At 37.4% G+C, this 21401-nt stretch overlaps 1 protein-coding gene across 1 annotated transcript in view; it reads left to right on the plus strand.

Moving 5' to 3' along the window:
• COL14A1 (collagen type XIV alpha 1 chain) overlaps window positions 1–21401 on the plus strand; it is a 220797-nt gene that overhangs the window by 131808 nt on the left and 67588 nt on the right. The window contains exons 31-33 of the mRNA XM_024741240.1: window positions 6815–6957; window positions 11194–11303; window positions 13461–13619. Of these exons, the coding sequence (XP_024597008.1) occupies window positions 6815–6957; window positions 11194–11303; window positions 13461–13619 (412 nt within the window). The remainder of the gene's footprint in view (window positions 1–6814; window positions 6958–11193; window positions 11304–13460; window positions 13620–21401) is intronic.

Genomic DNA, 21401 nt, shown 5'->3' on the forward strand with positions numbered 1-21401 from the left:
AACAGAATACACTTTCTTCTCAAGTGCCATGGAACATTCTCCATGATACATCATATCTTGGCTCACAAATGAAGCCTTGGTAACTTTAAGAAAATTGAAATAGTATCAAGTATCTTTTCCAACAACAACGCTATAAGACTAGATATCAATAACAGGAAAAAAAAAACTGTAAAAAATACAAACACATGGAGGCTAATCAATAGGCTACTAAATAACCAAGAGATTGATGAAGAAATCAAAGAGGAAATCAAAAAATACGTAGACAAAGGACAATGAAAACACGATGAACCAAAACCTATGGGATGCAGCAAAAACAGTTCTAAGAGGGAAGTTTATAGCAATACAATCCTACCTCAAGAAACAAGAAACATGAAACATCTCAAATAAACAACCTAACCTTACATGTAAAGCAATTAGAGAAAGGAGAACAGAAAAACCCCAAAGTTAGCAGAAGAAATCATAAAGATCAGATTAGAAATAAATGAAAAATAAATGAAGGAAACGATAGCAAAGATCAATAAAACTAAAAGCTGGTTCTTTGAGAAGATAAACAAAATTGATAAACCATTAGCCAGACTCATCAAGAAAAAGAAGCAGAAGACTCAAATCAACAGAATTAGAAATGGAAAAGGAGAAGAAACAACTGACATTGCAGAAATACAAAGGATCATGAGAGATTACTACAAGCAACTATATGCCAATAAACTGGACAACCTGGAAGAAATGGACAAATTCTAAGAAAAGCACAACCTTCCGAGACTGAACTAGGAAGAAATAGAAAATATGAACAGACCAATCACAAGCACTGAAATTGAAACTGTAATTAAAAGTCTTCCAACAAACAAAAGCCCAGGACCAGATAGCTTCACAGGCGAATTCTTTCAAACATTTACAGAAGACCTAACACTTATCCTTCTCAAATTCTTCCAAATATATAGCAGAGGGAGGAACACTCCCAAACTCATTCTACAAGGCCACCATCACCCTAGTACCAAAACCAGACAAAGATTTCATAAAAAAAAACTACAGGCCAATATCACTGATGAACACAGATGCAAAAATCCTCAACAAAATATTAGCAAACAGAATCCAACAGCACATTAAAAGGATCATACACCATGATCATGTGGGGTTTATCCCAGGAATGCAAGGGTTCTTCAGTATATGCAAATCAAACAATGTGATACACCATATTAACAAATTGAAGGATAAAACCCATAAGATAATCTCAATGGATGCAGAAAAAGCTTTTGACCAAATTCAACACCCATTTAGGATAAAAACTCTCCAGAAAGTAGGCATAGAGAGAACCTACCTCAATATAATAAAGGCCATATATGACAAACCTACAGCCAACATCATTCTCAATGGTGAAAAACTGAAACATTTCCTGTAAGATTAGCAACAAGACAAGGTTGCCTACTCTCACCGCTATTATTCAGCATAGTTTTGGAAGTTTTAACCAAAGCAATCAGAGAAGAAAAAGAAATAAAAGGAATCCAGATCGGAAAAGAAGTAAAAGTGTCACTGTGCACAGATAACATGATACTACAGAGTATCCTAAAGATGCCACCAGAAAACTACTAGAGCTAATAAATGAATTTGGTAGAGTAGCAGAATACAAAATTAATGCACAGAAATCTCTTGCATTCCTATACAGTAATGATGAAAAATCTGAAAGAGAAATTAAGGAAACACTCCCATTTACCACTGCAGCACAAAGAATAAAATACTTAAGAGTAAACCTATCTAAGGAGACAACAACTTGTGTGCAGAAAACTATAAGACAGTGATTAAAGAAATTAAAGATGATACAAACAGATGGAGAGATACACTATGTTCTTGGATTGGAAGAATCAATATTGTGAAAATAACTATACTACCCACAGCTATCTACAGATTCAATGCAATCCCTATCAAACTACCAATGGCATTTACTGAAAGAGAAATTAAGGAAACACTCCCATTTACCACTGCAGCAAAAAGAATAAAATACTTAGGAGTAAACCTATCTAAGGAGCCAAAAACTTGTGTGCAGAAAACTATAAGACAGTGATTAAAGAAATTAAAGATGATACAAACAGATGGAGAGATACACTATGTTCTTGGATTGGAAGAATCAATATTGTGAAAATAACTATACTACCCACAGCTATCTACAGATTCAATGCAATCCCTATCAAACTACCAATGGCATTTTTCACAGAACTAGAACAAAATATTTCACAGTTTGTATGGAAACACAGAAGACCCTGAATAGCCAAAGCAATCTTGAGGAAGAAAAACAGAGCTGGAGGAATCAGGTGACCTGACTTCAGAGTATACTACAAAACTACAGTAATCAAGGCAGTATGGTACTGGGTAAAAACAGAAATACAGATCAATGGAATGTTATAGAAAGCCCAGAGATAAACCCACACACATATGGTTACCTTATCTTTGATAAAGGAGGCAAGAATATACAATAGAGAAAAGACAGCCTCTTCAGTAAGTGGTGCTCAGAAAACTGGACAGCTACATGTAAAACAATGAAGTTAGAAGACTCCCTAACACCATACACAAAAATAAACTTACAGTGGATTAAAGACCTAAATATAAGACCAAACACTATAAAACTCTTAGAGGAAAACATAGGCAGAACACTCTATGATGTAAATCACAGCAAGATCCTTTTTGACCCACCTCCTAGAGAAATGGAAATAAAAACAAAAATAAATAAATGGGACCTAATGAAACTTAAGAGCTTTTGCACAGCAAAGGAAACCATAAACAAGACGAAAAGACAACACTTAGAATGGGAGAAAATATTTGCAAATGAATCATCAGACAAAGGATTAATCTCCAAAATTTACAAGCAGCTCATGCAGCTCAATATCAAAAAAACAAACAACCCAATCGAAAAATGGGCAGAAGACCTAAATAGACATTTCTCAAAGAAGATATACAGGTTGCCAACAAACACATGAAAGGATCCTCAACATCAATAATCATTAGAGAAATGCAAATCAAAACTACAATGTGGTATCACCTGACACCAGTCAGAATGGCCATCATCAAAAAATCTACAAGCAATAAATGTTGGAGAGGGTGTGGAGAAAAGGGAACCTTCTTGCACTGTTCGTGGGAATGTAAATTGATATAGCCACTATGGAGAACAGTATGGATGTTCCTTTAAAACTAAAAATAGAAGTACTGTATGACCCAGCAATCCCACTACTGGGCATCTACCCTGAGAAATCATAATTCAAAAAGAGTCATGTACCACAATATTCACTGCGGCACTATTTACAATAGCCAGGAAGTGGAAGCAACCAATTTGTTTGTCAACAGATGAATGGATAAAGAAGATGTGGCACATATGTACAATGGAATATTACTCAGCCATAAAAAGAAACGAAATTGAGTTATTTGTAATGAGGTGGATGGACCTAGAATCTGTCGTACAGAGTGAAGTTAGAAAGAGAAAAACCAATACCGTATGCTAACACATATATATGGAATCTAAAGGAAAAAAAAGAAGTTCTGATGAACCTAACACAGGACAAGAATAAAGACGCAGATGTAGAGAATGGGCTTGTGGACACGGGGAGGGGGAAGGGTAAGCTTGGACGAAGTGAGAGAGTAGCATTGACATATATACACTACCAAATGTTAAATAGATAGCTAGTGGGAAGCAGCTCCATAGCACAGGGGGATCAGCTGGGTGCTTTGTGACCACCTAGAGAGGTGGGATAGGGAGGGTGGGACGGAGACGCGAGAGAGAGGGGCTATGGTGATATATGAATACATATAGCTGACTTGCTTTGTTATACAGCAGAAATTAATGCAACATTGTAAAGCAATTCTATTCCAAATAAGGTGTTAAAAATTAATTATCTAGTTATTCTACAGTCTATGATGCACCTAGGGGTTCCTGGTGCTATTTCAGCAGTTCTGAAAACTCCAGAGGTACTTGAAATTACAAATTAGGAGTTCCTGGTTTAAGGGGTTATCTCTCAAGGTGTCACCTGCAACTTTACATTCCAAATATTCATTTTTTGGTCTCAAAATGCCTTCAGTATTTTAATGTGAAACTTTTTCTGTGTCCACGTTTTGATACAGTGTGCACATATGCATGAAACGGTGGAGGTGGAGGAGATCATTTTCGAGCATTAAATTCGTCTGTTCAATTTGTAAACAAGTTGCATTTCTAACTTCTTCCAAGATACTGTTTATTGAATTCAAGCTAATTACAGTACTATCTGTAGTTTTAGATAAATCCAACATCTGACGTTACCTTTCGACAGGTTTTTTTACACTGTCTCGTCATGAATATTAAAATGGATATTTGAAAATCATTCCTGGAGGCCTAGACAAAAATGAGAATTGCCGAAGGAAAATCTTCTACCATTCCACTGAAATTGTTCATCCAGCCAGCAATACCCTCACCCCCCACCTTGCTAAATCCATTCATTTGTTGTTCCCAGCCTTTATCTCACTCAACCTGTCACCAGCATTTTATACAGTTGATCATATCTTCCTCCTGGATTCACTCTCCCCCTTGGGCCTCTGGGATACACACTGCTTCTAGTTTCTGTCTACATTACAGGCTGTTCCTTTTCAGTGCTGGCTCTTCTTTTCTCCTCCACCTCTTCATGTTGGAGGGACCAGGACTTGCTCAGAACCTCCTTGTTTTCTCTGTCTGTCCCTTCTTCCCAGTGATCTTTTCAGTATCGTAGTGTTGAACCCCATCTATATGCCAAGGACTCCTAAATTTTATACTTCCAGTCCAGATCTACTTCCCCAAATTTAGACCTACATATTTAATTGCTTACTAGATATCTCTACTTGGATGTCTCATAGGCATTTCATACTTTATAGGTTCAATACCACATCCCTGATCTTACCTCCAGAACCAGCTTCCCCTATGACCTTTTTCATCTTAATGTTAACTACACTTAAGAAGTTTCTTAGGCAAAGAAGCTGAACTCCTCTGTTTGTCTTATGCCCCACATCAATCCACCAAGGAATCCTAATTGTCTGTTCCTTCTCACTACCTCTATTGTCATCACCCTGATATGAGGTACCATCATCTATTCCCTACATCATTACAGCAGCCTCCTAACTGGTCTTCCTGCTGCTACCCTTGCCTTCTTGGAGTCTGTTCTCCAAGTAGCTGTCAGAATGATTTTTTTTTTTTTAATGTATAAATCAGATCATGTCACTCCAAAATCTGCCAGTGATTCCTCATTCCCCTTGGCATAAAAGTCAAAGCTCTTGATTGGCCAAAGAGCCCTACATTATCTGGGTAGCTATTAACCTCTTTGACTTTACCTCTTGTTTCTTTTAGTCTGTTCTCAAAATATACGAGGCACACCCCACTTTAGTATCCTTGCACTGGCTGGATGTCTTCATCTCCTATGAGTTTTTCTTCAAGTGTGACCTTCTCAGTGAACCTTTGCTCAAATGCAGTCATCTCAGTGAACCTTCTAAGTGAAGCCAATGCTGATGACTTTAACTAAAATGGCAAAATAATGCATTCTAGCATTCCCAGTCCCCATTAGCTGCTTTTTGTTGTTGTTTTTGATAGCACTTATTACCTTCTAATAAACTGTATAATTCACCCTGCTCAAATTCAAGTGCTCATACAAAGGTTCCTTGCCAGTTTGATTCACCGATGTATCTTAATGCGTATTACCATGTCTGGTACATTGTAGGCACTCAACAACTATTGAATGAATGAATACATACATATTTAATGTATGCAAATCAAACATTCACTTTTAAATTTATGCTAAATTCCAGCCTATTCACCAATCTGTCAATTTGATTAATAAATATTATGGGTCTCCTATATATATATATCTAAAAGCCTGTATCTGTTGCTTGAGGGAAAAATTTTAAAGTATGTAAGTGATCCACTTAACTGTTAGAGAGTAAGATGGTGTAGCAGGTTGGGTTCCCCAGGAAGCAGATCCAAAGGTGGAGATTAGTGTGTGGCGAGTCGATGAGGCTGTGCTCTTCTGGAAGGGAACAGAGGGAAGTAGGGTAGAGGGCAAAGGAGAGAAGTCAAGCTATGAAGCAGTTTCAGTAAAAGCCTCAGTTGACCCACACACAGCAGTTCTTAGAATGGAGTTATCTCCTTTGGAATGAGAGGCTCTGGTTCTTATGTTCCCTCAAAGACTAGTCATTAAAAAGAGGCACCATAATAAAGTTGGCATGACCTTGGGAGAGGCACCCCTCATCTGCTGAGGCCATTCCTGAGGGAACTGGTATCTGAGAGCTGTCTGCAGACATCACTCCCAGAAGCAGGATTAGTCGATTCTCAGTTCTTAAAGGTGGATTTTAGATGGTACAACAGAGCACAGACAGGAATGCAACTAACTACAACATGTGGTAGAAAGTGACAATGTCTTAAGTTTTATAAAAAGACTGTAGATAAACATTATTTATAATACTAAAACTTGAAACTACTTAAATGTTTAATAAGATAAATTATGGAATAGCCAAACAAGAGAAGGTTGTGCAGATATTAAATATCATGCCCTTAAAAATATTTAAGGAATGTGCAATATGTAGTAAATGCTGCTAAGAAAAGAAAGGGGCAAAATTATATAAATTGGACAAATACTTACAGACGTTCTTTAAAGGCTGGAGGGAAATGCACAGCACCAAAAGAGTGATCACTTCTGAATGGGGTAATGGGGATCTGTTATTTTCTTCTTTTCTGTTTTTTCACATCTTGTATAATGAAAGTGTATTTGCTTTTATAATCATATAGATAACTTCTTAAAGAGGGATACAATAAAATATACTATTTTCTTTCTATTTTCAGATATTTACATCCAGAAGGATTGCCCTCTGACTATACAATCAGTTTTCTATTCCGGATTCTTCCTGATACTCCAGAGGAGCCATTTGCTCTTTGGGAGATTTTAAATAAAAATTCTGACCCATTGGTTGGGGTCATTTTAGATAGTAAGTATATTTATTTATAAAACATTTGCACACACATGTATGAGTAATGTATGTGGCCTGTCATCTTGCCTGGTTTGTGTGTATTGTAGAGTAACTCACTTATTTTAAGCTATTTGTAAATACTAATGATGAACTATGTGATAGTTGATTCATTCATTTATCTACTCATTCTTTCAACAAATATTCATCGAGTTCCTACTATTTGCCAACACCAGGCTCTGGGATTCAGTAGTGAGCAAGGTGAGACAGGCCGACTGCTGGAAGAGCATGCAACTTGATGCAGAAGAGGATCAGTGCGCGGGGCGGGATCAGAAGTCATTTTTCCTATATGGATAGGATAAGTGTAAGATGCCTCTTTTGGGTTCCTGGGCCCAATTCCAACATGTGTGTTGGGCCTGGCGGGTGGAGGAGAGGCTCCCACACAACACCAAGCGATTCTTGGACACCAGCAGAGTATCTGAGAATTCAACTCCAATCTGACACTATGTACCAGAGGTAGCATCAGATTCCACAGGTTGAGGGCTTGTTCCTATAAGACTGCCCTCCTCCCCCTCCATTTCAGCCACCAGTGGCAAGCTCAGGCTGCTACCAGCTACGCATTGGAGGTTCCAATAACCCGCTGCAGCTCAGGATGTCAACTGAAAGTCCAGATTTTTACCTGTACTTCTGACCCACAGTCTATAAATCAGAGGTTCCCACAACTTCCTCCTCGGGTTCAATTAATTTGCTAGAGTGGCTCACGGAACTCAGAGAAGCATTTTACATACTAGATTACCAGTCTATTATGAAAGGATATAACTCAGGAGAAAGGCATGGGGAAGGAGGGTGGGAGCTTCCATGCCCTCTCCACCTGCACCACTGTCCTGGCACCTCCATACGTTTACCAACCTGGAAATTCTCTGAACCCCATCCTTTTGGGTTTTTATGGATGCTTCATTACATAGGAATGATTGATTAACTCCCTGGCCATTGGCAATTGAACTCAGTCTCCACCCCCTCTCCCCTCCCTAGAAGTTGGAGGGGGTAGGGGGACTGAAAGTTCTAACCCTCTGGTCACATGACTGGCTCTCCAGGCAACCAGCCCTTATCCTTAGGTTACCTAAGGGCTTTCCAAAAGCCACTGTATTAACATAACAAAAGGCACATTTTTTTTTTTTTTTTGTTCTGACCACAGGAAATTCCAAAGGTTTTAGGAGCTGTGAGGCAGGAACCCTAGACAAAGACCAAGTATATATGAGAAATATATTTTGGTCATCTGAATAACAAATATATATTTCTTTTAAGTCACAATGTTGCAATGCCTCTTTCATATCCCAGAAAAGAATGTCAGATTGGCAGCGGCATATTCTGGGAAGAATTCTGGGGTGGAGATATAAAATTGAAAGTTGCATATGTGAGATCATCTAGAGAGTTAGTCCAGAAAGAAAAGAGAATAGTTGTGAATGAGAAATTCCATTGTTTGGAGATTGGAAAGTTGAGGAGGAAACAATAAAGGAAAGTTCTTAACCTTTACTCTTGGATGTCACAAATGATTATCACTTAAGAGAATTTTCAAGTTTTTGGTTAATGTCCCTGAGTTTTCTAAATATATTTTTAGTTTAGGATCGCAGTCAATCTGGGAATGAAAATTTGGTGGTTATTGTTAGGTATTAACTCGAACATTTGTATAAGAAAAGTATTTTAAGCTATTTCCAACTAATATTTGTTAATGGACATTTCAGTACATGGAAATAAATCAACAACTAAACATTGTGAAAGCATTTTGTATTGATTTTGAAACTAAGGGAAAGCTGTAGATTAAAAAGGTGTAAATTGCTAACTCTATATCCAACCAGGACTCGAAAACAAAGAAGTCTCTTGAAATGATTAATACTTACTTGCTTCTATAGAAAGCAGAATGAAAAATTTAATTGTAACCGGGGAATGAATTAGTGAGAAAAATGTTCCTCTCTTTTTGTAATAAAATATTCCTTGTAACATGAAGTACTCAAGAATAGGAAGGTTTTTTTTTTACTTGTTTGTTTGTTCATAATAATAGACACGCTAAAATATCACTATTTTGGGGCAGTGTAAGTTACATGTCCTGGGAAAACTGGTTGCTTCAGTGGTTAAATAAGGCAAAGAATCTGGTTTTTATTTCTTAAGATTTTGTTACCGAATTAAGTTGTATGAACCCTGCTCAGGGCCTAGCCTGGACCATGCTCTCTGCCTTGGAGGGGGAGGGTTCTTTTTCCTTTCCGGTTTAAGTAGGTGAATAGCAAAACCGAAGCGGAGATTGACACAGCACAAGCTTTATTCAGTGGCTAAAGAAAGGAGAAGTGGAAACTAAGTTCACAGATCAACTTCTCACCCACCTGAAGAGAGAGATTTAAATGTTTTTTAAACATCTTTATTGGAGTATAATTGCTTTACAATGGTGTGTTAGTTTTTGCTTTATAACAAAGTGAATCCGTTATACATATACGTATATCCCCATATCTCCTCCCTCTTGCATCTCCCTCCCTCCCACCCTATCCCACCCCTCTAGGTGGTCACAAAGCACTGAGCTGATCTCCCTGTGCTATGCGGCTGCTTCCCACTAGCTATCTGTTTTACATTTGGTAGTGTATATGTGTCCATGTCACTCTCTCACTTCGTCTCAGCTTACCCTTCCCCCTCCCCGTGTCCTCAAGTCCATTCTCTATGTCTGCGTCTTTATTCCTGTCCTGCCCTTAGGTTCTTCAGAACCACTTTTTTTTTTAGATTCCATATATATGTGTTAGCATACGGTATTTGTTTTTCTCTTTCTGACTTACTTCATTCTGTATGACAGACTCTAGGTCCATCCACCTCACTACAAATAACTCAATTTCGTTTCTTTTTATGGCTGAGTAATATTCCATTGTATATATGTGCCACATCTTCTTTATCCATTTGTCTGTTGACGGCCACTTAGGTTGCTTCCGTGTCCTGGCTATTGTAAACAGTGCTGCAATGAACATTGTGGTACACGGCTCTTTTTGAATTATGGTTTTCTTAGGGTATGTGCCCAGTAGTGGGATTGCTGGGTCATATGGTAGTTCTATTTTTAGTTTTTTAAGGAAACTCCATACTGTTCTCCATAGTGGCTGTATCAATTTACATTCCCACCAACAGTGCAGGAGGGTTCCCTTTTCTCCACACCCTCTCTAGCACTTATTGTTTGTAGATTTTTTGATGATAGCCATTCTGATTGATGTGAGGTGATTTAATTTTAAAGAGTAAAGACAAAGAGAGGAGGAGGAGTGAGGCTGATGCTGGGGAAGCATATGCATTAGTCTACCAGGGAAGGGACAGGGCTTTTTCCAAGTGGCTGGGTGCTACCTCCTTTTTATCCTTTTTTAGTCCTTAATGGCTGCCAGTAAGTAGGTGTAGGTAACATGCTAAAGTAGTAAATCACCGTATAACGGGACTCAAGGTCTGTTGGAGGTCAGATTCATCATCATCTTGGTCCCAGCTGGTTCCATCTGTTTTTTTGTGTGTTTTGTTTTTTGTACCTTCCTTTCTTACCTCTGGACCTTTTTGTTTTGTTTTGTTTTGCGGTACACGGGCCTCTCACTGTTGTGGCCTCTCCCATTGCGGAGCACAGGCTCCGGACGCGCAGGCTCAGCGGCCATGGATCACGGGCCCAGCTGCTCCGCAGCATGTGGGATCTTCCCGGAGCGGGGCACAAACCCGTGTCCCCTGCATCGGCAGGCGGACTCTCAACCACTGCGCCACTAGGGAAGCCCACCTCTGGACCTTTTAACTTAAAAATTTATGTTCACTCCTGCTAAAGATGGGGGTTTGGCAGCTTTTGAGCACGGGCATTCCTGCCAAGGTTGCGGGTTAGACGGTTGATGGGTTTTGAGCAAAGATCTGGAGCAGCTCTGGCAACAATTTGACTGACTTCTTTTTTCCTTTTTGTCTGCCTCTACTTCCAGCTTCAGACAACCATCTCCCAAAAGGGTATTGGGAATGGGAGTATAGGCAAGGAACTACAGAGGAACAATATATGTCAGGGTCCTTGCCTCATCATCACTACATGGTTAAGTTAGTTAATCTGGCCAATTGAAAGTCTGGGACAACCCAAGGACTATAGGTCATTTCCTTACCTACTCATCATTTTGTCCTAAACACAGCCTGAAAACAAAGGTTACATGATTTTGAGTTGACTTTTTAAAAAATTACTCCTTTTAATACTTTCTCAAATGTTTTTCTTTTCCTTTCTTTGATTAGATGGTGGGAAAACCCTAACATATTTCAACCATGACTACAGTGGGGATTTTCAAACTGTTACTTTTGAAGGACCTGAAATTAGGAAAATTTTCTATGGAAGCTTTCACAAGGTGAGTAATGCCTTGTATACATATATTCTTTATTCTATTTGCTGTGGGCAAAGCAACAGAAGATAGTAAAACAAAAAATCCGTAGAGCTTTGGATCTCATACTTCACCTGAAGTAAGAATTACCTGTGGGGCTTGTAAACAATGCCCTGACATTCTGATTTGGTAGTTCTGGGATGGGACTCTAAAATATACTCTTTTTTTTTTTTGCGGTACGTGGGCCTCTCACTGTTGTGGCCTCTCCCGTTGCGGAGCACAGGCTCCGGACGCGCAGGCTCAGCGGCCATGGCTCACGGGCCCAGCTGCTCCGTGGCATGTGGGATCTTCCCGGACCGGGGCACAAACCCGTGTCCCCTGCATCGGCAGGCAGACTGTCAACCACTGCGCCACCAGGGAAGCCCTAAAATGTACATTTTTATCCAGTACTGCAGGGGATATTGATAGTGTCAGAAGGAAGATATTTTCCTCTATCCTTCTAGGTTCCTCTAGCTGGCCTAAGAATTAAACTGACATGAGACAGATTAACGGGAAAAACTCAAACAAAAGTTTAATAACATGTATACACGGGAGAGACCCAGGAAAAACTGAGTATCTCACCAAAATAGCCGAAAGCTTCACCTTAAGTACCATCTTCAGCTAAAGACAAAAGAGAATTTTGGGGGTGGTAGTTTGGGACTTCAAAGGGAAGGAAGGTAATTCACATGGAGATGGAAAAGCAAATGTTTGGTAAATAAATATTTGCTGGGCCTGCAGAGACAATGCGACACAGATTTTCCCCCACCATACCTAGCCTATATTCTTTGCAGATATCTCTGGTGATAGCTCTGTTCTGGGAACAGGACTTCTGTCTAAATCCTTTTAGGCATTTAGAAGGAAGGTCAAAGTTTCTTCCTGAGTCTTTTGGGCCTTGATTGTTTTCAGCTTGAAACAATCCACATACCAAAGAGACATTTTGAGATGGCAAATTTTGGTGCCTTACCACAGAAGTGGTCCAGGTTCTTACTTTGAGGAACCATGTAGTAGAAGGTACTGTATTATTTAGCAGATGGTTGTTAGTTCACTACATTATGTATGATGTAGGAAGGATTGCTGGTCTACCTGGCCACCAATATAGATAAATACCAGCAGCCAAATCATGTTGAAATATGTAGACCGATTGCACTGAGACATATATATATACACACACACGTACAGACAACCCATCACTGCCATTATATAAGTTACCCGGAGGAAGCTGGTAAAACCTGACTTTAGTTGTTCTTATTTTAACCTGGCACTTGTGATAGAACTGTTCATTCACATTTCACATCTCTGAAACACTTTGCTTTGGTGATCACTGGAGAAGACATGCTTCCTTCCAAACTTTACTGTTTCCTTTGTGTTTAGTGAATAAGCCCGCTGATCTCTGGGCTGTTAAGGAATGCAACACCAAGAGTGCCGGAGAGCAGAGAGTTTACTAAGTGGTACTGCAAAAAGCTTTACCTCTTAACCGTGCCCTTCTTGTACTGTCAGAGGGAGGGAAGGGGTGTTGCAAAACAGTCTTCATCTTGCCTCTGTCTCCTGATGTAGAATGTCGTCAGATCTATCTAATCTACACAACTTTGCTACTTTCTGGGGTTTTGAATACCATAACTGTATAAGAACAATTGTATAACAAAAATCTGACTCTTTTTTGCATAAGAAAAGTTGCATAAAAATGGTTTGTTTTTTTTTCTGGTTTAATCGGACTGTGCAGCCAGAAGTACAGGTATCTTAAAAACACGTGAGATGCAGATGATTTATTACTTCATGGTTCAGAATAGTCCCATTAGCATTTCTTTGGAGTTACTGTCATTTATTTACCAACTTCCTCTAGACATGATTCTTTTCTTGGTTAGGCAGAGTCAGTCACAAAGTAGCCAAGAAATATTACAGGGGAAATGAAAAGCATGTGAGATTTCCTTAGTGTTTAAAAAAGCACAACAACATAGAGATGGTACCTGAATGTGGGACAAGCATGGAAATGGTAAAAGTAGAACCTTTTTCCTTAAGCAAAACACATAGTGACAGAATTCCTTCTTTTCTCTTCCATACTTTTTGGTGAGGGTTCATGCAATTATGTAAATTTGGTTGATATTTTCTCCTGCTTCTTACCTTCTAAAACATCTTTACTTTTATCAGCTACATGTTGTTATCAGCAAGACTTTGGCCAAAGTGGTTATTGACTGCAAGCAAGTGGGTGAGAAGGCAGTAAATGCATCGTCTAATATCACATTAGATGGCGTCGAAGTCCTAGGGAGAATGGTTAGATCAAGAGGACCAAATGGAAACTCTGCACCAGTAAGTGGATAAATAAGTGAATCTGTGTTATTGTTAAAGAAAAAAATCCTCTTGAAATATAATTATCTATCTTCCAGGGGAAAAATTTGGTAAAGGGATGGATGGAGGGAGGGCTGGATGAATGATAGATTGATGAATGGATAAACAAGTAGATAATGGCCTCTTCAGATGAATTAAAACATGAACGTTCAAAGCTCTTGCAATATGCTTCTGCTATATTATAAGGAGAATGCTCCAAGAATTAGACTAGTTTGTTTTCTAAATGGATTTTAAAATTCAAATAGTAAAATATTCGTATTTTAAAATTCAAATAAAATAGTGTGGCATAAGTGGTTTGTTAATGAGAATCAAAACTGTAAATGAACCTCATTTATATAAGCAGGTACAAATCCGAATAAAATGTTATTATACACAGTAAATTGACATAAGTCTCTCATTTGAGTTAGATTTGGGCATTTTAAAACTAGATTCTTCCTATTGCTAATGTAAAATTAACCCTTTAATTGTTAATAGTTATTTAAATAACAGATCATTCTAAGATATATTTTTCATCATACAACATGGAGTTTCAGACGAGGAGACTTCGAATTGACAAAGAAATCACATTCCCTTCAGTCACTACCCGCAAAAAAGAGCAGTGTACACAAGCTTTTGTTTTAACACCACACATTCACAGCTAATTAGCAATGTTCTCTAATTTGAGTCATTCTATAATTAGAACCAGTTAGCCTGGAGGGAATTTTATTCTTGTAAGCAATTGCAAATATTCAAATGTATACTTCTCTTCCGGGTAGCAGAATAATCAGGTTAATTATGATCCACTCTTACTGTCTTATGCTTTCAGAGATCTGTAGAACTAGGCAGCTATATGGAATTTTAGAAAGACCTGGTGGTTCTCAAAGTGTTTTTAAGCTGAAATCACTTAGTACAAATGAAATCTTCTAGTATATCAAATAAATGTGTATGATTAAAACACACCCATGTTGATTGAATGGGAGAGGGGGCATGGGGTAGCAGGTGCTTCCATCCTCCAATGTTCCCTAAGGGCGCTTTGAGGAACACAGTTCTAATTCCTCTGCTCTGGTATAACCCCTTCACTTTATATACCAGGAAACAGTCCCAGAGTGGTGAGGGAATTTACTTTGGGACAGTTTGCTGTTTCATGGCATTTCTCTTTGTGGTAACAATAGAAATGAAATCCTTGTGTACAATCAGGGTATATTGACGCTTTCAGATCTTCATAGATGTGTGCTAATTAGTTTAACACTTAGCTTTGAAGTATCTTTAAAAGTACTTTTGTTTCTACTTTGCTTTGGAGAACTATGGATTAGATGTTTGAAAAGAGGGAATATAACAGCTATGGAAGGCTCTTTTGTTTTCAGTTGTGGTAAGAGACTTTTAAGAACGTTTACATGATATTGAGGAGTTATCTCCTCTTAATTTGTGGTATTCCATGTGGATTAGGAAACATTTCACCTTCTGCTTCATGGAAGATACTTTTATGATAGCACATTTCAGAATTTACAAGGTTCCAGAATTGGCAAACTACGGATACCTTGTATGGATAAATGGATGTATATAGATGGATGCTTAGAAGGATGAATGAATAGACTCTAATTTAAGAAAGAGAAACAATTCCAGGTGGATGAGATTATGGCCCATATCACTTAGTACTATCATTATTTTTTTTATTGTAGACATAATGAATATAAAATCCCTGACACTTAGTAGCCATTCAATGAAGAACAGCTATTTTTATTGAAGAATGTCAACCATACCTTTTCCATCTCAGCTTTTCTAAACCTCTAGTACTTGCTTAACCCTTGATTATTTGTAGTCATATATTATTTTCTTGCTCTTTCATATAAATGTATTTCACTTCTCTAGCCAGAGTATAAACCCCTCAAAACAGAAACCATGTCTTGGTCTTCATTTGCAATGACCCACGTCTACCCTACCTCACAGTATCTAATAAATTCGTATGAACAGAGTACTTTCTCAAGAAACACTTGATAGGAATTAAATAGGAAGTCATCTATTTGAATTGTATCATGTCTTTTCTTAAAATGTTTTGCATATATAGTATTCCGTGTGTGGTATTGACAACAGTCCGCTAATATATATCATACCATCTCCTAATTATAATTCATACTTTGCAACTACAGTTTTATAATTACAGTTACAAATTAATTGTATTTCAAATTACACTCTACGTAGTAATTTTACTCCAATTGTGTGACCGATTAAATATTAAAGAATTTATTTCTGAAAGCAAAAATGACTGTAGGTGTCAGGCCTACTGGCGATAAATCTTTACTTTTGACCATGACAGAAAATCAATTAAACAGAGCACCCTCTGTGGTAACTTCCACCCAGTAGGAGACAAAGGGGAATTTATAGAAGTCAATCATTAAAGAGTTCTTTGTAAGCCTAGTAGGAAAAAAGTTGTAACTTTTGCTAGAATCTAGAAGTCTACAAAGGATTACTAAATAGATTTTTAGTCTACCCACTTATTGAGGAATTTGATTATGTTGAAATGGATGATATTAGAGTAGATCTCAGGAATGTGATTGAAAACTCGCTTGTTTGGTTTATTACTTAACTGTTTCAGGGCAAGGCAAGAGAGAAGCTTCAGTCTTCAGTTCTCAATTTAGAAATCATACATTGCTAATATAATCTTGATGTACATATGCAAAAGGGAATGTGTAATGAACAAGTTTTGGGTCATTCCAGGAGGGGTAATTATCATCTAAGAGGGATGAGTAGTTTATAGGTAAGCATTCCCTGGCAAATTCAGCAATGATTCAAAAACTGTCAAGTGATGGAAGAACTCTAAATTATCAGTCTTTAAAGACTACAGATTTTTTAAACCAAAGTTGAGTGGAGGAGAGATTAATGGATTTAGGGATATAGTAACTACTGTATTGAAATTACTCATATTCATAATAAAAACAACTTGCATTCAGCAATGCAAGATTTTACATGCAGCAAATGTCCCTAGTGGGACTAAACTAATAGGCAGGCTTAATTTAGCCGTCAAAACGCACATGGGAAGAAATTTAACAACTGTGCGTCTCGTTTCCAATCTTCCTTCTCCTGAGAAGTTTCTTCTCCCTTTTCTGATACCTAATGAAATTATCATGCTGCCAATCAGAGATGATTCAAGAAAAAATTTGAGCTTCTGGCATTGATTATGTCTGTTAGTGTCTTTTTTCCACCTTTTCAAATCTAACACTTATATAATTATACAACTGACATTTATTTAGCCCTCTGATGTGGTAAATAAAGACAAATACAAGTAATGTTATGGAGTTTTTAGTAATTTTATTTAGAGTTAAAGCTTTTATGTAGGAATCAATAGTAGACTAGTCAATGATCCTCTAGAAACAAGTGTTTTTAAATTGCAAGGACATGGTTGTGTTTTCACTGGATTGTATCTTTCACTCCTTAAAACGATGATAGTGGCTAACATTTATTGCCTGCTATGGACTAGGCAGTGTGAACATTTCTGATATTATCTCGTTTAATCCTCCAATAACCCTAGGAAGAGATACTTATTATTATCCCCATTTTATAGATGCAGAAACTGAGACTTGAATAAGTTAGGGAGGAATCCCCTTTCAAAAGTGAGGAAAGTGAGATATGAGCTTGTATCTGAGTTGCATGTGGTTACCCAATTTCCATTCTGAGCTCTTTTCCCTTGGTTCAGACTGATTCTGATGGAACTTAAGGCAGAGGAGGGAGTCTGGTCTGTAACAGTGACCATACGCCCTGTCTATTCACTGGCAGGTTCAAAAACTCACCATTATTTGAATTACACCCTTGAAATAAACGTGATCAAAATGTTCCCCCCAAGCATGTCTACACCTAAACATTCTAATTACTACCAACAACCACAACAGCTGTCCCTTTTCATCTCCTATTAGAATAGTGCCATCATGGTTTCCCTTAAATTCAGTAAGCTGATGGCGAGCAAGTAAAAACACCCTGTTCAATAGGTGACAAGTGATAAAGGCTTAATAAATCTTAGTTTGGAGGTGGAATCAATCAAAGTTACACACCAATTTAAAAGCAGGACATGGCCTAGGTCCTCAGGACTCTTTCTTCTATGTTCTCGGGCAGTGTAAAGCTCTCTAAATATTTGTATAAGTTCAGGTACAGCTTGACTTCAAATTATAAGCTTAAAAATGTTATACTAGGAAAAAAATCAACAGATGAAAACTGGTACTGAGTGGAAAGTTGAGCCAGGGGTACATTTTAATTTCCATTCACAGATCACAGTGACTCAACTGCCAAGAAATATTTTAATCTTATTTTCGTGCTGACATCTGACCCCAAATGACTTGCCTTTTGTGCTACACCCAAACAAAAATGTCCAGTAATGAAAAAGTGTTTGTAATTGTCTAAGTATTCCCTTGAAAGAGATTATAAAAAGTGAAAGTGGGAGGGTACTTTTTTTTTATTTGGCCAGATTTATTTTTCATAATGTTCAGTCAGTTACAAAGGAAAAAAGTTGCAGAAGTGAAAAGGGGCTGCCTCTTAGTCACTTGAAGTATGATTTATTTTGAACCATATTGTCTTGCACTTTTAGGCACTCAAATATAAGATCTTTGGACATGTCATCTCTGTAATGTTTCCTCCATAATTTGTATAAATGTGTGTGTAATTGCTTCTGGAATAAAAGCCAGATTTTTAAAGAACAATCCCCAGAAATGTGCCTTGGAAATGAAGTCTCTAAATAAAGGCTGAGGAATCTAAACTATTACGAATGCAAAACAATTATGAATAAATTTGTTGTACTCACACAAAAAAGGCTGCTGACTTCATCTAACTTGAAAAAGAAAAGACAGCCCACAAGCATTCTTCAAATGATAGTATCAGCCTCATTCAGCATTTAGTAGGTATTTGACCTCTTGAATAAATAAAATGAACTCATAAGAATCTCAGTGACTCAATAGGGTAGGGGAATTTTAGCCAAAGGTTTGTATGGAGACATTATACTGTTATAGGTGATTGGGCAGTGAATTCGAAAAACTTCAAGAAAGCCTGGTATATCCTGGGACTAATAAAAAGACTTTGCTTTAAATAAATCTTTCCATTCACTAAAATGTGTTGACACTGAGGGCTCTATTCAGAAATGGAAAATTTCTTAATGGATGAATGACTTACAGAATTAACTGAATCTATCTAATGCTGTCATAATGGGACCCATTTAATAAATGTCCCCAGACAAATGGCATTGTCAAGTTAGGCTGGGGTATCTACATTTTAAACATTAGACTAATGATCTGTTTACTGCAGAATAAACCACAAGAAAATGAGGTGTGCTGTTCAAATCCCAGCCAGAATTCAGCTTTCAACATGTGCTTAAATTACTTTGACTTTTTCGTCCCAAGTCCTAATTTACAGAATGGGGTTGACATTACTATTATCATACCTCATAGTGGTGATTGAAAGATTAAATGCTATAGGCAAAGTCCTTAGGATAATGCCTGGCACATAGTAAGTTTTTCAACAAGTGTTTGCTGCTCTTGTTATTTGCTGAGATTTCTCTAAACCAAAATATTGACTATTGGGGACACAAACTACTGTTATATTTCTGCTCTCAATATTGCATCACTTTCATTTTCATTCTACTATTTTGGCCTCTGTATTATATACTCCTACAGCTTAAAGATCAATTATAAAAGGGCTTTTGTACATATTATATTAAAATAATATTTATTAAAAAATAATTTAAAAAAGAAATAATATTTATTATTTATAACTGTATTCCGGGAACTGTTCTAAATATTTCCCTTTATGAGTTCATTGTATTGTTATGGCTACTATTATTACTCTAATGAATAGCTACTATTATTATCCTAATTTTATAGGTAAGGAAAATTGAGACTCCAACACATTAAATAATTTGTTTCAAGTGACTTAGCTTGTGAGTGGATTACACCCAGGCAGCCTAGCTCCATAGCCTCCTAATCTCTATGCTCCTTGAAATATCTTTGTTGCCATTGTTGTTTATGAAAATCAGCAGCCGTGTTCTTTAAAAATGCTTTAATTTTAAAAACCTAATTTTTTAATGGTCATAATTTTGTTGTATGGTTTCCCTGAGCAGACTTAAATATCATACCCTTTGGGGAAAAATTTTTTTTAATACAGAAAAAAAAAGAATAGTGAATCATGCAATATTTCTTCAAATAACACAATGGTTTTATATTGAAAAAAGAAAGCAGGATGTCTTGATTTATGGATCTGCTTTCAAAATTTGTGTCATTTTATGAATCTTGCAAAACTCACTTAGGGAAGGATGTTTGCAGCAAGGCACAATTCTTCCTGGGTATAACAAGAGAAAACCTGACTTCATTTTCTTTACTGTCAGATAGGGCAGGCTCTTTTGTGATGCTGGAAGCATTGTTAGTAACCTGTTTCAGTCATACCAACTATTTGAGTATTCTCATCTTCATCCAGGGGACCCTTGACAGGGATGAGAGAAAATAAGGCACCAAGAGTTTCCAGCTTTTGCTGAAAACACCACTTGCTGAAGGAAAGTTACAGATTTAAAATGCAAAGAATTTCATCCTTCTCCTAGCTCTGTAATTGATGACACATTTTTCTTTTTTGTTTTTTTAAATGGAAGTATGGTTGATTTACAGTGTTGTGTTTTAGGTGTACAGCAAAGTGATTCAGTTATAGATAGCTAGATAGCTAATGTCTATTCTTTTTCATATTCTTTTCCATTATAGGTTATTATAAGATACTGAATACAGTTCCCTGTGCTATACAGTAGATCCTTGTTGTTCATTTTATATATAGTAGTGTGTATCTATTAATACCAAACTCATGATGACATTCGATATTTGAAAATAATATAGGAAGAAATATAGTATTAGAAATGGTTGCATCATGAAGCTAGTGTGAGTCCCTAATGATATTATAATGATGTTTCTAAATACTTCAAAATATACATTCACTTGTCAACATAAATGAGTAGAACAAGACTGTCTAAATATTTATGGTGTGATCGATGCCTTCAATAAAAATACACTTAGCACAGATTCTCACAATACCGTATGAGAGCCTGTCATGACACCACATTGTAAACAGTATTTATGTGTCTGTCTCTTACTCCCTATAAATTCTTTGAGAGCAGAACTCTGGTTTTGTTCATTTTCATATCCTAAAGGAGGTCTACATGGTATCTGTCTTGCATTATGCACTAAAAAAAAGTAGCCAAATATATGCATGAATGATGAAAGTCAGAATTAATTCAACAAGTCTTCATCATGAATACCTACTACATGCCACATGTTTTCACAAGTTTTTGTTTTTGTTTTTTTTGGCCGCACGGCATGACATGTGGAATCTTAGTTCCCCGACCAGGGATAGAACCCATGCCCCCTGCAGTGGAAGCATGGAGTCCTAACCACTGGACCACCAGGGAATTCTCTACATGCCACATGTTATGATAGGGGGCGCAAAGATGAATAAGTGGTTCTGTGTTCTTTGATGACCTCCCAGTCTGAGGAGAAGAAAATATAAATAATTGTACTGTATGGTGGGACATATGCTATAAAAGATGTATGGAGCATTGTGGGATTACAGAGGCACTTGGAGTAACTGTGATGGACAGGACAGGGAGGATTTCAACAGAGGCACTAAGCTTTTTTAGGTAGAGACGGAAGGAGGAATTGTGCTAAATAAGGGGGTTTGGATGGTGGATGGAGTAACTACTGACAAAAATCTTAAATCACTGTATGTTTGAGGAACAAAGATTGATATCGTTAG

Source organism: Neophocaena asiaeorientalis, unplaced genomic scaffold (assembly GCF_003031525.2).
Source record: "Neophocaena asiaeorientalis asiaeorientalis breed wild unplaced genomic scaffold, Neophocaena_asiaeorientalis_V1.1 scaffold177, whole genome shotgun sequence".
Classification (NCBI taxonomy): domain Eukaryota; kingdom Metazoa; phylum Chordata; class Mammalia; order Artiodactyla; family Phocoenidae; genus Neophocaena; species Neophocaena asiaeorientalis.